We start from the raw sequence: 15,631 nt of genomic DNA, 5'->3' as shown, positions 1-15,631 counted from the left end.
CTTTATGACCTTTTGCCTTTTATTCCCTCTGCATTCTGTATTTTATGGTAAGGACCAGTATGTCTTTTGAGAACGTTAGAAGGCATAAATCAATAATAGTGAATGTAAATAATGTAAATAAAATCAAATTTAAAAAAAGCGGTCAGCGGTTTAAATTATTTTTTTTTTTTTTACATAACCACTAGAGGGTGCGGGTCACCCCTTTCCCACGACAACATGTGCTCAGAGTGCTTTGTGTGTGTGTGTGTGTGTGTGAGAGAGAGAGAGAGAGAGAGAGAGAGAGAGAGAGAGGGGAAGCATTGTTTGACTCCGCCTACCGCCTGTCAGACAACGCTCGGGGCACCACTCACACATACACACGGTCCACGCTTGTAGCTATGGAAACTCGTCGATGGCAACATCCACCAGTCAGTTCGGAGCCCATCCTCATACCTCTCAGAGGTGCTGAGCGTGTGCAGCTGTACGGCGGTCCCTGAATGAAACGCTGCAAGATGGCGATGGCGAGACTCGTCGCCTGCATTGTTCTGTACACCAGCCTAGGTGAGTTTGCTCGGCCCCTTCCCTGTAAGCTCTCGTGAAGGCGTACTTTTAGCCAGGTTTGGGTCCCGTTAGTAGAACCAGAGCTTGTAGGTCGGAGCTGTCCGCCCGCTAACCAGAAGGCTAGCTTGATGTGGACAGGCTGGGGAATGTCAGCAGAGCTCAGATGGTTTCAGTTTGTGTGGTGCTCTACAGCTTTTAGGATATTTTATTGCTAAAACCAGCCTTGAAGTGAGACTACAAATGGGTTTTAAACGCAACAACAGTAAAAAAAAACATTATTCAGCCTTTTGTTAATGGTACAGCATTGAGACAAAGAGACAAACTAAACTATTATTTCTTCTTCTTTTTTCTTTTTTTTTTTTTTACTGTAGAAACATGGGAGCATCTGTGTTTGCCTTTCTTTAGCAGATGTCTCTGAGGAAATGTCCAGAATAAGAACAAATGTTTGGTTTGCAGCAATAGGACAGCCACATGGTGGTGACCTGTGGGTATTTGAAATCCCAGGCCTGCTAGACAGCGTACAGAAATTTGCTGCATGCCTGCATCTAAAATACTCTGAGCTAAAAGAAAGAAAAGAAAGAAAAAAAACACACCAAAGAGCTCAACTCGTTTATTCTCTGTAGACATTTAAAATTTGTAAAGTTCTTATTCCAGTAAGTTATTATTAAGTGAGAATATAGTTGGGTCAAAACAGGATGATGTGTTTTACTTGCTTTCCTCTTCACAGCTGAAGAGTTTGTGCAACTCGAATTTGGCAAATCTATTTATTTTGCTAGTGAGTAGTGACTATTAACCCACTGAGTGTGTAACTGTAACTATATATTTGTATGCCTGCATCTACAACTGGACAACATGATGGACTTTGATGTGCAGGTCAAATAATAAAAATAAAAAAATCCCCTATTTATTAAATTCGTCTGAACAAAGAACTTACAACATTGTCAGTCTATAAATGTTGATTTAATAAATAAAAAAAATATGTAAGACTAAGAGACATGATTTGATGTATAAATGGAGATTTTATTGTAATTCCTTGACACAACATCATTACAATGGATTCAAAACCACTAATAACCCACGGCTATTTTTGTTTCCCCGTCGTTGGTTATTATTCTTTGTGGGGGGAAAAAAAAGAAATTAGCAGATCAGCCCGTAAACAAAACTAGAAATTTGCAAGGAAGACTCTTAAAATGTGCATCTATAATCATAACGGTTTGTTTAATAAGATGGGAATACTTTCGCAGGAGCAAAATGATGAAGGCGGGGCGCTTGTAGCATCAGTAGAAATCTCCTGACAAAGAGTCGACTTTCTCAACTGAATATCTGCCAGAGATCAATATTGTACACCAATGTCAGCGGCCTGGAATGACCCGTGATCGATGCTGGAGGGGGGAGCACAGTTCAAAACGAGGAGGAAAAGTGATGAAAATGCACACTTTCAGACCGGAGTTGACAGTATACGACTGTCTAACTTCAAGTTTTCCAAGACTCTGAATAATGAATAAGGAGAAGACGGAGCATTGTTTAATTCATCCTTGAGGCGCAGCGGTGGCACATAAAGCTGGATTCTTTTGGTTAAATGAAGCCTAAGTGAAGCTTCTGCTCTCGTTTTGTTCTGATTTTTTAATGAAGACATGTGGTTCAGTTTGCCCAACTTCGAAACAATCTGTTTTTTTTTTTTCTTCTTTTAAATCACCTTTTAGTAAAGACAGGCAGATATAGTCTATTCAAATCATTGCTATAAATGCCTTTATGTTTCTTTCTTTGCTTTCCTTTGTAATCTTTGTCTCTTACAATTGTCTGGGTCTATCCAACTTGCTGCTGTGCCATTAATTCAGTAAAATTTCGCCCTTTTTAAGAATGAATCTGCCCTGACACCACACGGCAACCAGAGGTGGGCGATGCTATATTTTGTGGCACTTTTGTCACAACAATAAATGAGATGACAAGAACTATTTATTACTTCTCTATTCAGGTAATTGTATGGCTGTGAGACTCCATGAGAGAGCATTCACAGCCCCACAAACGCAAATACTGCTCTTGAAAAACCATATTCATGTTAATACGTTTATTTGGGACATCAGTCTTATAAAAAAAAGTGTGATCGGTATCACCAAGCTAAACGCAGTAACAACATTTAATCATATTTTCACATTTACCGATGCGCTCATTGAACAAGCCACACAAAACGGACAGTTTTAAACCAGGCCTGTCACCATAACAGATTTTGCTGGACGATAAATTGTCCCAGAAGTTATCGCGATAAACGATAATATTGTTGCTTTGATACCATTTTAAAGTAATGTAATGGTAATGGCATAATAATGCAAGAATACATTCTCAAAAATCTGTAAACTTTAGATTCTAAGGAATATTTAACACTGGAAGTGGGAGACATTTTAAATATTCAAAATAAATAAGCAAAACTGCAGAAAAAAACTAATGCTAATGAATTGTTTCATTGTTTATTGTGACAGGCTTATTTTAAATGTTATTAATTGGAATTTATCGTGACGACAAATAAAAAACTTATCGTGACTAGAAATTGATCACGTTAAACGATATGTTAAATGAATTCAGTCAAATTTCTCCCTTTTTTTTTTCCTGCCCCGACGCTACACGGCAACCAGACCCACAGTATTGTTTATCTAAAGCTGTAGAGACACCTTATGGAAAACCAATATATTTTTATTTATTTAATCCAAATAAAATTAAGCTAATTCCTTTAAGTGTTTTAATTAAATTAAATATATTTAAATGATAGAATAATTTTCTTTTTTTATTATTATTGTATTCACAATGCATGCGTCTCTGCTCCAGCACACCTCATTCAAACGGTTGCATTATGTGCGCTGTATGGCATCAAAAACCCATTTATTCAAGTCAGGCGTGTGGTGACAGGAAAACCTCCTAAAATTAAAATTCAGAAAATACTTTATTGATCCCAAAGGGAAATTAAATGTCGCTGTAACTCATATTAACTCAAGATTCCATCAAATCAATACAACTGGGTAAAAACTTTGTCATGTTTTGCATCTCGGATCATTTCGCATCAAAACTTAATACGTTCATCAGTTAGTCTTTGTGTCTCCTGAGGACTGTGGAGCTGCTAGAGGTGGAGAAAACTGCGGCTCCGTTTCTCGGTTTTTCCTCAGCCCGTGTCATCATGCTTGTCGTCTCCGGTGATTTAAGAAGACCAAGACAAGGGCGAAGCACAGTTCATCTGCCCCTATCATACCAGTCCCTCCAGTACTAAATAACAACTCGGCTGCCTCGGTGTAATCTACTGGAAGGATTTTTTACATTTTTTTTTTATTACACACTCCGTCCTGTGAATCCCACTGGTCCTTGGCTTCCAGCCTCGGCCTTTTCAGCATATTTGCAGCGACAGCACTGGAATGTCTGGGAATAGGCTTTTTATAGAGGCGGAGGATCAACAACTTCGGTTGCGCGGACGGGGACGGGCTCGGTCGGGTTTTCATAAGAGGATTTCAGAATTTGGCTATTTAAAAGCGGGGTTGCCTCCGAACAAGCTATACAACCCATTTCGTTTGCGCCTCACAATAAGCGAGGGATTAAAATAAGGCCCTGCATTTGCCTTCTATTTTTTTTTTTTTTTTTTTCCCCCCAGCGAGATTATTTTAACAAACCAGAAACGCCGTCGTCGTCTCTTCAGCCCCGATCGTGTCACCGGGGGACAAAGCATATCTGTTTAGATGCTTTTATTATAATCTGACATGAATAATTAGCTGCACATTGTCCGGTTAATGGAGTGCACTCAGTTGTTCCCACGGCCTGAATAAAAACTCTACAAAGTGTTAATTTTATGGAAGTGGTTCGCTTCTTTACATATCGTGGCCCAATTTAACCCGCAGCCACAAATCCGGCTATTGTGAAATCCAATTAAGAAAGACTGAGAACTGGGCCTTTTTCTGCTAAATGGACATGAGGGCAGTGACCTTTTGTTTAATGTACTTATCAAAACAGATGCGCCCTTCAAATCTGTACACCAGATATTGTCTGTCAACTTAGAGCAACTCATTGCATGCATCGCAACCCGTACGACTGGAAAAGCCTTCAGGTTTTGTTTTCTTTCTCATCTGGTTAAATGTTCTGAAACAGTTTGCGACGTCTTTTATTATTTTTTTCCCTCAGTATAATCACAAACTTCTGTGACAGACTGGTGACCTGTCCAGGGTGAACCCCGCCTCTCGCCCAGAACGTTAGCTGGAGATAGACACCAGCACCTCCCGACCCCTCTAGGGACAAGGGTGTTAGAAAATGGATGGATGGATGAATCACAAACTTCACTTCCTTTTTATTAGGATTTTTAAGCATAATTTTGAAGTAAAAATAAAACATATCTATGATTTACAAAGCCCTGTCCAAGTAAAAATCTGAAAATGTGAAGTTTGCTGGACGATACTTTCTTCCAGTGATTATTGTGATAAACGATAATATTGTTGTTTTGAGACCGTTTTCAGCTAATATATTGATAGTGGCATAATAATGCAAGTTTGCACTCTCAAAGACAAATAAACTTTCATTCTGTAAAGAACACTTAACACTGGAACTGGAAGATATTTCAAATATCCAAAGTAAAAAAACGACAACAACCGAAAACAATGAACAGACATTGACCAAATGTGATGAAGAAATGAGCAGTGTTATAGATAAAGAGGTAATAAAAGGTGTAAGTTTAGCCGTTTCTCCGTGTTACAACACATCATTGGCAAAGAACCTCCGCAGCTAAATGATACTAACATAAGAATTAAGTCACCAACTAGATATTTCTATTTACTCCATAAATATCAGGGCCTCCAGGAAGTTGCGACCACAGCTATTAATGAAAACATACGGATCACTTGAAAATTTTACACAGACTTGCCATTTTCACTTTTATCTGACCATTCACCTTAACGTTTCCTGTATTCCCTTCGTTTCTGACTGAATCACTGCAGCTCGGCTGATTTTTGACCAATCCCCTTCGGCCTACTGCTAATTTAACTTCCTGTTTCACAACTTCTCTTAAGAGTTGAATCTGCAAGAAGAAATAAAACGCTAAACGGTTACGTTTGCCTATTTTTTCCTTTTTTTAGATGTTCGGTAAGATTTGCTTATACCGTGCAAACAGTTCATACTAACTTGAACTGTTTCCACATATATAATTCTTCTTTTGCACTTTGACAACTCCTCAGGACATGATTTTATTTGTATTACGGGTTTTATTTCAAGAAGATGAAAATATTATTTGCACTTCAAGTATTAACAATTAAAATGCTGTCTATTTGGGGGTTGGTTATGTGCAGCAATTTCAACTTTTTGTAAGATCATGTTAGGGCAAAAGTAACATTTAAAAGAAATTTGCAACATTGACCAGAACTTTTTGAAAAAGGTGCCGCAAAATCAGTAATTTTAGGCCACGATAATCCTAAAAAAACATGGCAGCATATGGGATGTTGCATTCATTTAATATACCCTGCTTTTTTTCGCGAGGACCATGCGGATTTTGCAGGTCAGGGCAAATTTCATTCAGCAGTAGCGAGACCAAAATGACACTTTTTGGCTTGTAAAGGTGGCTGACCCCTTGCTTAATTGGACAACCACGTCCTGGTAGGTTTCCATTTTGAGGTCATGGGTAGAAGCGATTTGTCTTTGCTCCTAAATTGTGTCTAGTCTTTGCTCCACAGCGTCCGCGGCTGCAGAAGGAGCAGCACAATCGCGCCTCAAAGACTGTACAAGGATACGAGGGGGGACGCGTTTGTTGAGCGGAGTCTCCTCGTGTTTCACAGGATGTCCAGTCACAGCTGCAGTAAAAATAGATCCTGATGTACAGAGTGGGAAAGTCAGCATCAGAGACGGAAGCAGAGACCCGGGAGTCAAATCTCATCAGCGTCCTCGGCTGTGTTTACATGACCGGATACTTTGGCGGGACCCCGCGTTTCTTCGTTTTTCTGACTAAGCAACAGCCATCCTCTCTCTCTCTCCCGCCCCCCTCTTTTGTTGTACCGCGCAGCAACGTCTCAGGGTCACTCATCTGCTAACAAGGATGTGTTGAATAAATACCTCTGAATTCGCAGCGCCTCAGGCGAACAGGCACGTCTCGTATTCAGGATTTGCTCGGCTGATTATTATTGTCTTATTCCTGCCCTCATTTGCAATCCCAGTTGCTCTTCCCCTACCGCGAGCACGAACGCTTTCATTACTCAGCGTGGGAGCCATTATTTGCATGTCTACCAAGCAATTACTGCATTTAGATGTGGCTTAGGCAAAAAAAAAAGGTTAAATACAGGGTACCAGTGACTAAACACAGACACGCCGATTAACGATTTGAAGATTTTCTTAATTTATTGTCTTGTTGTACTCCGCCCCTTATTCCCAAATTCAGTTATTTACCAATTAAACTGGCTTTATTTTTTATGTTTTTGGTGGTTTGTTTCTGGTCCGTTTTCAATAGAACCTGTGAATGATGCCACTTCCTTTCACGGTCTGACATTTACGAAATAACACGAATTGCCCCGAGCAGTTGATTCAATCAGTGAACCTAAAATTAAGCTCATATCATGTGTTTTGTTTGTACCAGAGGGAAATCTAGATGGCAGATTAATTATGGTCCAAAAGCGAACACGTACTTACTTTACTCAAGAAAATGTTTGCTGAAAATCTTTTGGTAAGCACTGATTCAGTTGGCTTCCAATTTTCCTTGACTTCTGATTTTGACTTAATGACGTTTTTATTTCTGAGGGTTATAAAGCATAAAATAAGAAAGAAAGTCCTGCAGTGTTTTTTTTATTTATTTTTTAGATGTGTTCATTGTAAATGTGATAGAAAATGAAGGAAATACAAGACTACCACATTTATGTACAAGTCCCCACCAATAATCTGAGTAAATTGGAAGGAATTTGTGTGTGAGAGTGCCAAATTATAATAAATAAATAACTTAATTATTTAATACAGAATATATAAATCATGTGTTTAACTTAGAATTAATTATATGTGCCTCAATTAAATGTATTGATTTAATTTAAAATGCTAGATACAGGTATTTCATGACTTAGTAAGTCATTTCATGTTCCTGTGTTAAGCATTAGCTTAAACTGTCATCTCTATCGTCAGACTCAGTGGGCGGGATTAGGACAGCTTCTACAGAAACCCTGGCATCTGATTGGCCGCTTCAGAGAGCAAGTGGAGACAACTTCGCCCAAGTTAGCTATGACCTGGAGGTCAATATTTCACTGAACGTGTGGAAATAACTTCAATAAATTGTTGTAATTTATTTACTACAAACTCTGGGTGAGCAACTCTAGCCTCTATATGTCTAGTTTGGTCTGAAATATTTCTTATAAGTTTCTTATAAAAGAGCTCACTGTGGTCCTGCGTGGAGGAAGCTGCCACAGACTTCAGACAGGATCAACGTTAGCCCCGACCACTAGCTAATACCCACTAACGCTCTCTTGTGGACTTATGTGAGATATTTCAGACCAAACCAGACATAATAGAGCTAGAATTGCTCTCCCAGAGTTTGTAGTAAATAAATTACAGCAACTGAATTATGTTATTGAAGTTATTTCTGCACTGTATGGACTTCAAAGTCATAGCTAACTTGGAAGACGTTGTCTTGACACTTTGTTTTGAAGCAGCCCCAATCCTATCCACTGAGTTTGATTTAAATCAATCCATGATGTGCTTCAGTAGGAACATGAAATAATTATATCTAGCTCATAAAATGAAATTAATACATTTAATTAAAGAGCATATGATTAATAACAATTTCAAAATATACTATTTCAATATTTATTTCAGATTTTCTTTTAAATTCTACATTTAAACAATTATTTCTTAAATTACTATTAGAATTTGTCCTTCTCCACTCTCCATATTTGGGGAATGCTGGTATGTTTTAAATATTTTTTTCTGTCTAGTTCTTCCACTAAACTAGGTATCTACAATTAAAATGATATAAATTTGTCCCAATGTATAGTAAAGACATCATTTTTAGAAAAGAAGTCGGAAGTAGGAGTTCAGTACTAACGAGGGACTCATTGTTGTTCAAATCCAGGTTTTTTTCATGGACATTTTGTCCTCCAGACATTTGTGAGGTGTCGGAGAGTATTACTGAAACTGACACTGAAAATTCAGTGAATGAGGTTGTTGTAATTATTAGATATGGAGGATTGACCAATAGTTTCTTTTAAAGTAATTTTTAAAGCCATTTAAGGTAAAAATCGGATATTGCCAGTTACCAGCCAATTTCCCTGTGCATCTCAGCTTATAAATAAATCAAACTGAAAGAAAGCTCTCCCACTTTGTTTTCAGCGCTGAGTTGCTGGACTGTAGTCTCCTCTTAAAACAAGACTTGCTTGAGAAATACACTATTATGTTGCCGCGTTCTCCTGAATCTGTCCAAACAACCTGTAATGGAACCAAAGATTCAGCTGGAGTTGAGCAGAGGCATTTAAAATCCGGCTAACCGTTAAAACATTTGTATTTGCTTTGTGATAATCATTGATTATTTAGTTTTCACTTACCACTGTTAATCCACGTTCAAATAATTACCTTATTACATGTGACTGGGAATATTTCTGCTACAAGTTGATTCCAAAAGCCTTCTCCTATGTGGTCCACGTGTTCATTAAGTAGTAGAACTCAACTGTTTTAGCCCGAGGCATTAGTCCTCTTAAATATATAAATAGGAAGTAATTAATGAGACGTTTTCACACTGAATCAGATCCCAAGGCTCGCACGCTCTCCTGATTTATCTGTCTAATCCGCTGGTTATTAGGCAACGTGCCTGATTATCTCCTGATGAAAATGCTTCATTTTTTCTTTTTTTGCTCTGAGGGTTACTCAGCATTTAGTAAGTTGCTTATTTAATTTATTTATTTGCTTATTTTTTGTTTTTGTCCCCACAGGCCACATTCCATCATCGCTTGGGGTAATCCTTCGAACCACAGACAAGATTGTTTGGGCAAATGAGTTTGAGCGTAAGTTGCAGGAGAATAAATCTAACCTTTTTATCCAAAGCACCTTTCATTTCCCTTCTCTCACTCTTCCCCCTGCCCCTCTTTTCTCTCACGCGTTTTTGCTTTCTTTCCACAGCCATTGAACTGACCTGTTTAATAGAGTCCATCTCAACAAACAACCCCAGGATAGAGTGGAAGAAGATCAAAAACGGCATTCCCAGTTACGTGTACTTCCAGAACAAGATCTCAGGTGAACCATCTCTGAGTGCGTGTTTCTGAGGGGAGAAACTCCGCAGCGTTTCAAAGCGGCGCCTCGGAATTCTGCTCGAGTGAATGGGCCCTTTGGAGAGCTCTGTTTTTGAAGCGTGAAGTCGCACTGTGCGTTTGAATGAGGAACTGTAAAGTGTTTTCTTCTCTCTTCTGAAAAGGGGACCTGGAGAACAGAGCCCAGCTCAGAGAGCCAGCCAACATTCTGATCTTCAACACCTCTCGGGCCGACACCGCCGAGTATCGCTGCGAAGTGGCCGCCATCGAAGATCAGAGGGACTTTGATGAGATTCTTATTAGTCTCGCAGTTCGAGGTATGGGGAGAAAAAGTGGTTCTGACTGACTACTCAGTGACTGAGATGCACTATGTTAAACATATTTTAAGAACAAAGTACCGCAAAGTTATGCTGAAGAATCAATTTCTCTTGTTTCAAGTAAGCACTTCCACATTTGACTAGAAGATCAATGTCCCTTTGTCCCTAAAATTTGATGTGCACTCACATGAAATTGCTAGACAACCATCTACTGCCTTGGGAGATGCTTGCAGGATGAGCTAATGGACTACTGGGACAGAGTTCTGCAATAGTTTCTTTTAGGGCTGTGTAATTTTACAATATTTATCGATATTTTTTTCCTTAGAAAGTATCGATTTTTTATCCGCAAGTATCGATACATTAAATCCTACTTTGAGTTCTATGTCAAATCCACATGTATTAAATGACAGCTGTCACACATGACATTTTTTATCCAGTTGCGCATATACATTAAAAATGACATGTAATGAAACAACAAGTTACAATTAATTAAATAATCAAATGAAATAGATAAATTACATTACCTAATATACTGTAAGTGAATAAGACAAAAAAGGTTCCTTTCCTGCATAACCAAATACACAAAGCCACACAATTAACATTTAAATAAAGCAAACGTGTAACAAATGTGTAACAAAAACAACATTACACCAGTGTTACACCATCAGTTCAATTAATTTAATCCAAGTCTATGGAACAGTCACAAAATGTCACCAAAATCACTCTGTCCCTCTGAAATCTTTCAGAAAATCTTAAAAATGTATTGAATCGTATCGAATCGTATTGTTTGCTGAATATTGTGATATACATGGCATCGTGAGCAGAATATCACGTATCGTATTGTATCGTGAGATTAGTGTATTGCTACAGCCCTACTTTCTTTAGCGTGTTTTTTTCTTTGTCCGACATGATCATCAGAGGAAAATTACAACACATCCGCCTTAATTTACACAGAAATAAACAAATGTTAAGTGCAGCTTATGGAGTTTATTTCAGCTATTTTTGAATTTGTAATGTTACAAAAGTAAATACTAACAATGTGGAACGCATTGGCTGCCATGTTAAGGCTCTCTGAACAGTTTTATCATTGTCACTGTGAAACTTTGCATTCCTTAACAGTAGCACAGTTTGACCCAGCACCACAGGCTGGCAATTTCAACCTTATATTTAGACATAAGCCCTTGAGTACACTCCGACATGCACAGAGACAACTAAAAGAAGGAGAGTCAGCAGTCTGTGCTGTTTGTGGCATACACAAAGCAAAGCCTGCGTACGCATGGTTAGCCTTATCAGCTTCCTGGTTCAAATCCGTTCAGTCAATTAACACACCTGATCATTATTTTGGAGATATACGTCCGTCCTGTTAGAGTTTGAATTCATTTTCTACATGAAAATGAGAATGTAAAAAATCTAGAAATCGGCAGGTGGCTTGAATTCATCGGTTTTTAGCTTAAAAGGTTCTGACCGGTGACATCCTGTCACAGAAGTCAATCACCCTGAGTGCTACCAATTCGCTGTGACAGCAACATTTTTCACTTCAGACACTGAGGAAGGAAGGCTATTTACAGAATAAGTCACAGTGTCCATACATCCATAAAAAGTGTTAAAAACTCTTAGATAATGGTATTTAAAATTAAGGTCTTAAAGTTTCTTAAATAAATTTTAAATGATGTATGTTGGCCTTAAATATTCTAAAACCTCAGGTTGGAGATCTGCCCAAAAAAAACAAAAACCCTCTTAGCTGTGCATCTCTGGTGAAATCACTTTTCTTCTGTTATCAGATTACAGGCTTCAGTTGTCACATGACACATTTATTTGCACCATGTGATGAGGTTAAAAAGCGAAAGATAATAGAAAAGTCCAAAGCCGTTGTACTGAGGGGAATTTATTTATTTATTTATTTATTTTTGCTTGTGTGCAGTGAAACCCGTTGTGCCGCGTTGCAGCGTGCCGGAGTCTGTCACCGTGGGAACGTCAACGGAGCTGCGATGTTTGGAGAACGAGGGCTTCCCGGCCCCTCAGTACCGCTGGTTCCACAACAACGAGGAGCTTCCTCAAGATCCAAAGACCAGCCAGAGATTCGTCAACTTCTCCTACATTATCAACCCGGACACTGGAAGCTTGGTAAAAAGGCACAAAGGAATAGTAAAAATTCACTATTTCTTAATTAATTTTAATGTAGACAGTAAAAAAAAAAAACCCTCACTATTTGTAGAATTATTTAAGTTCTATAGTAGTTCTTCTAAATTCGTTTCTTTTTGAAATCTATTTCAGTGGAAATCTTTAGTCGTAAACGTAGTTTGTTGCAGCTTATGTAACATAAACAGCTTAATCTGAATAAGACCTTAACCATTGAATGACTAATTGCATGATTAATCTCTCTGTGCAAAGATATCCTCTGAGAAAGCTTAACTGTCATATGAAAGGAGGAGAATTGTGCATTCAATCTGCCATGTTTCTAATTTGCTAAAAAAATGAAATAAAATAAACCCATCTATAAACAGATGAAACTTATGAGTCACATATTTAACAACATTGTAGATTTTGTCAACTGAATTTAGAATTGTTTTTAATATGATGAGCTTTAGCTGACTTATAGGACTTGTGTTGCACATGCAACCTCACCCACTGAGGCTCACAGTTTGAATATTTAGGTACTTCACAAGGCTCCTGCAAAGAGAGATTTGATCTACAAATTGTGCTGCCAATTTGACATAATTAAATTTGGGAGAAAGGCTACCTGTATTTATATTTATTAAGTGCAGTTGGTAACATTTTATTTGATGGGTTGTGAATAAGACCGTCATGACACTGTCATAAACATGTCATAACACATGAACATGAGTAAGTCTTCATGAATATTTATGACTGTTGTCATAAAGTGTCATTCGGTAAATCATGACACTTTTAATACAAAGTTGACATTATTCAAAATGTCTTTGTTATGACAACTTCACATTAACCATGATCATGATCTGACATAAATTTGCTATAAAAGTATTACTAATTAAACTAAAAATTATGTAGCTATATATTGTTAGAGCTAAAGTTTAATCAGTAATACTTCTATAACAAATTTATGTCAGATCATGATTTCTTGGTGCTAAATATGATCTTCTGCTGGTGGCAGAAGATCATATTTCGATAACTACCTTCGTATTTCGATAACTACCTTCTTTGCATTATTGCTTTTTGCTTTGTGAATGAGATACTGAGAAGGTTTTCAAAATGATCTCCGCAGAAATTTCGACGTGTGAGGAAAGAGGACGCAGGCGAGTACTACTGCCAGGCGAAGAATGACGCTGGAAACGCTCAGTGTTCTCCAAAAGTAATGGATGTCTGTGAGTGATTCCCATCAATTCAGTTTATTCACATAGTGCCGGTTCACAACGTATCATCTCAAGGCACTTTGCAAAAAACCCCGTCAATTCAGTCCAACTGCACAAGCATTTCTAATTGGTCCCAGTTATGAAGCAATCCAGTAAAGTTCAGTTAATTGTAGTTATTTGTTTTGAAAATATTTTATCTGAGGAAACCCAGAGAACTGCGTCAAGTCATCGACTTGCAGCATTCTCTGATGGGTTGTTTCTGACTCAGCGGTGTATTTCTGCATGTAGCTGTGCGGCCTGTAAAATCTTAGCTGTGGTTTATTCAATTTCCGGTGAGAAGTTGACATTTTGGAGTTTCCCATTTTAGTCGCTATCTGATTTCGCTCCGTGTCTCGTTGCAGGTGACGTTGACGTCCTTGGAATTTTCCTCCAGTCTTGCGGCGGACTGATGGCAGTTGTCACTTTGATATTTGTGATTTATTTAATGAAACGTTTGTGCTGTTACAAAAGTGTTTACAATGGAAACAAGTGAGTACACCGTGCGGCTCTGAGGATGTAGTCAAATCCGCCGAAGGTGTCGCGTTTTCATTTTGCTCCCTGTTTTTTCTGTCATAGTTACAATACTCCTGCACAGGCTCCTGCTATTGACTATGCTGATGCAGACGAGGTAGACAAAGTTCAGAAATTACAAACCGCATTTATGCGCCATTGAATTGACTTACAGTAATATGAATACAATGAACGTTAGGGTGTGATTTACTGATGTTTTTCTTCTCTCTCTGTTCTTCACAGGGTCATTTTCGGCACAAGTCTTCATTCATCATTTGACAACAATCACAAGGAGAAGCAGAAATAAACATTCTTAAGGTTACCTAGCAACAATGATGCGCAAGCTAACGACGTTTAAGATGTAACATGGCACATTTACTCTCGGATGCACATTAACTCAACTGACTTGCCAAAGTATTCATTCAGTTTGTGGCACCAAATATTTTTACACCTCAGATTTTGTTGTTTTTCCTGTTATGTTTTTTTTTTTTTATGTATTATTGTTGTTGTTGTCAAACCACTCGTTTCATGTTCAAGTTCATTTCCCAACATTTTTGTATTGTACAATGAAAGCATTTCAAAGCTGTGAAATTTGATATTTGGCCCCCAGTGTTATCACAAGTTACTGTAAGCTACATCCCCCCCCTCTCCATTTTTTTCCAAATAATCCTTTTTTTATATGATGTTTCAAGTTTTTTACTGAGCAAGCTTGTTTTTGAAAACTCTTTTACATTAGATCAAAAGCTGTCCTCAATTGTTTCACCTACAAATCGTCTCACCTACGAACGATCGTTGTATATACTGTAGATACGCAGGCTTAAAGTAGCGGACTGCTAAAGGCTGATCCAGATCCAACTCATAAGGCACACTGTATCAGCCCTTTTTTTTTTATTTATTTATTTTTTTAAAACATGTTCACAAATGTTAACAAGTACAGAAATAAACGATACATTTGAAAACTGTATGCCACGCTATGCTGCAAAGTCTATATGTACCATTGGGGTGTTAAAGTTGGGATTTTTGGAGTGCCGTTTCTGTGTATAAGTGACCTTTTTGTGCTTTACAAGTTTTTTTTTTTTTTTTTTATGTGAGTATTGGACATATTGTCCAGTTGTGATTCAGTATAATATGTACTTATACACATACTCTTTTGATCTTTTGATTTATTACAATGCACTCCATGACTTATTGTGTATATCGAAATAACCCTGTTTGTCGGAAATAAATTTCACTGTATTTACTAAGTGTGTTTTCGCAGTGTTTGCGTCTGTCGGTAACAACAGCTATGTCTGCGCAGGCGTGCGCAAATGTTTTTGTGTAACAACTCAGGAACTGTTATGAAACGTCTGCTGTTCATTTGATATTAACGTTACGTGTTGTTATTTTGTTACTATTAAATACGTTTCGACTGCACAAGTAAACGGGTGTCGTTTTGTGAATGATTTATTAGATCTGGTAGAGAACATAGTTTGGTGAAAGCGTTTGCTCCAGAGAGGGAATCTATTGTTCAAATTATTTATGGAGGAAGAATTTTTTTTTTTTTTTTTTTAGGAACCAAAGTTTCAGCTGATAAAAATACTCCTTTTCTGCATTTTAAAAAAAAAAAAATTGCAGACACAAATGTCTATGTGTTTAAGTAAGCTTTTATGTGATAAAACAAGATAACATC

General features: G+C 37.8%; 1 protein-coding gene across 1 annotated transcript; it reads left to right on the top strand.

Moving 5' to 3' along the window:
• The first annotated feature begins 311 nt into the window (after window positions 1-311).
• On the top strand, window positions 312-15,383 carry jam3a (junctional adhesion molecule 3a). The gene is made up of 9 exons (XM_032546096.1): window positions 312-540; window positions 9,453-9,524; window positions 9,640-9,753; window positions 9,932-10,084; window positions 12,006-12,208; window positions 13,326-13,425; window positions 13,815-13,941; window positions 14,029-14,080; window positions 14,206-15,383. Exons 1-9 carry the CDS (start codon window positions 477-479, stop codon window positions 14,239-14,241), a joined length of 921 nt encoding a protein of 306 aa, XP_032401987.1. The 5' UTR covers window positions 312-476; the 3' UTR covers window positions 14,242-15,383.
• Window positions 15,384-15,631: the final 248 nt, after the last annotated feature.

Source organism: Xiphophorus hellerii, chromosome 18 (assembly GCF_003331165.1).
Source record: "Xiphophorus hellerii strain 12219 chromosome 18, Xiphophorus_hellerii-4.1, whole genome shotgun sequence".
In the NCBI taxonomy this organism is placed as follows: domain Eukaryota; kingdom Metazoa; phylum Chordata; class Actinopteri; order Cyprinodontiformes; family Poeciliidae; genus Xiphophorus; species Xiphophorus hellerii.
Note: the sequence above shows the minus strand (reverse complement) of the source record. Positions and strands in the feature narration are given on the sequence as shown.

What these genes read in the sequence shown, in the direction of transcription:
- jam3a (XM_032546096.1), top strand. Translation starts at nt 477, where the DNA reads ATGAAACGCTGCAAGATGGCGATGGCGAGACTCGTCGCCTGCATTGTT. An exon ending in CTTCCAGAACAAGATCTCAG is followed by an intron (nt 9,754 to 9,931) that starts GTGAACCATCTC and finishes TCTTCTGAAAAG; the next exon opens with GGGACCTGGAGAACAGAGCC. An exon ending in TATTAGTCTCGCAGTTCGAG is followed by an intron (nt 10,085 to 12,005) that starts GTATGGGGAGAA and finishes GCTTGTGTGCAG; the next exon opens with TGAAACCCGTTGTGCCGCGT.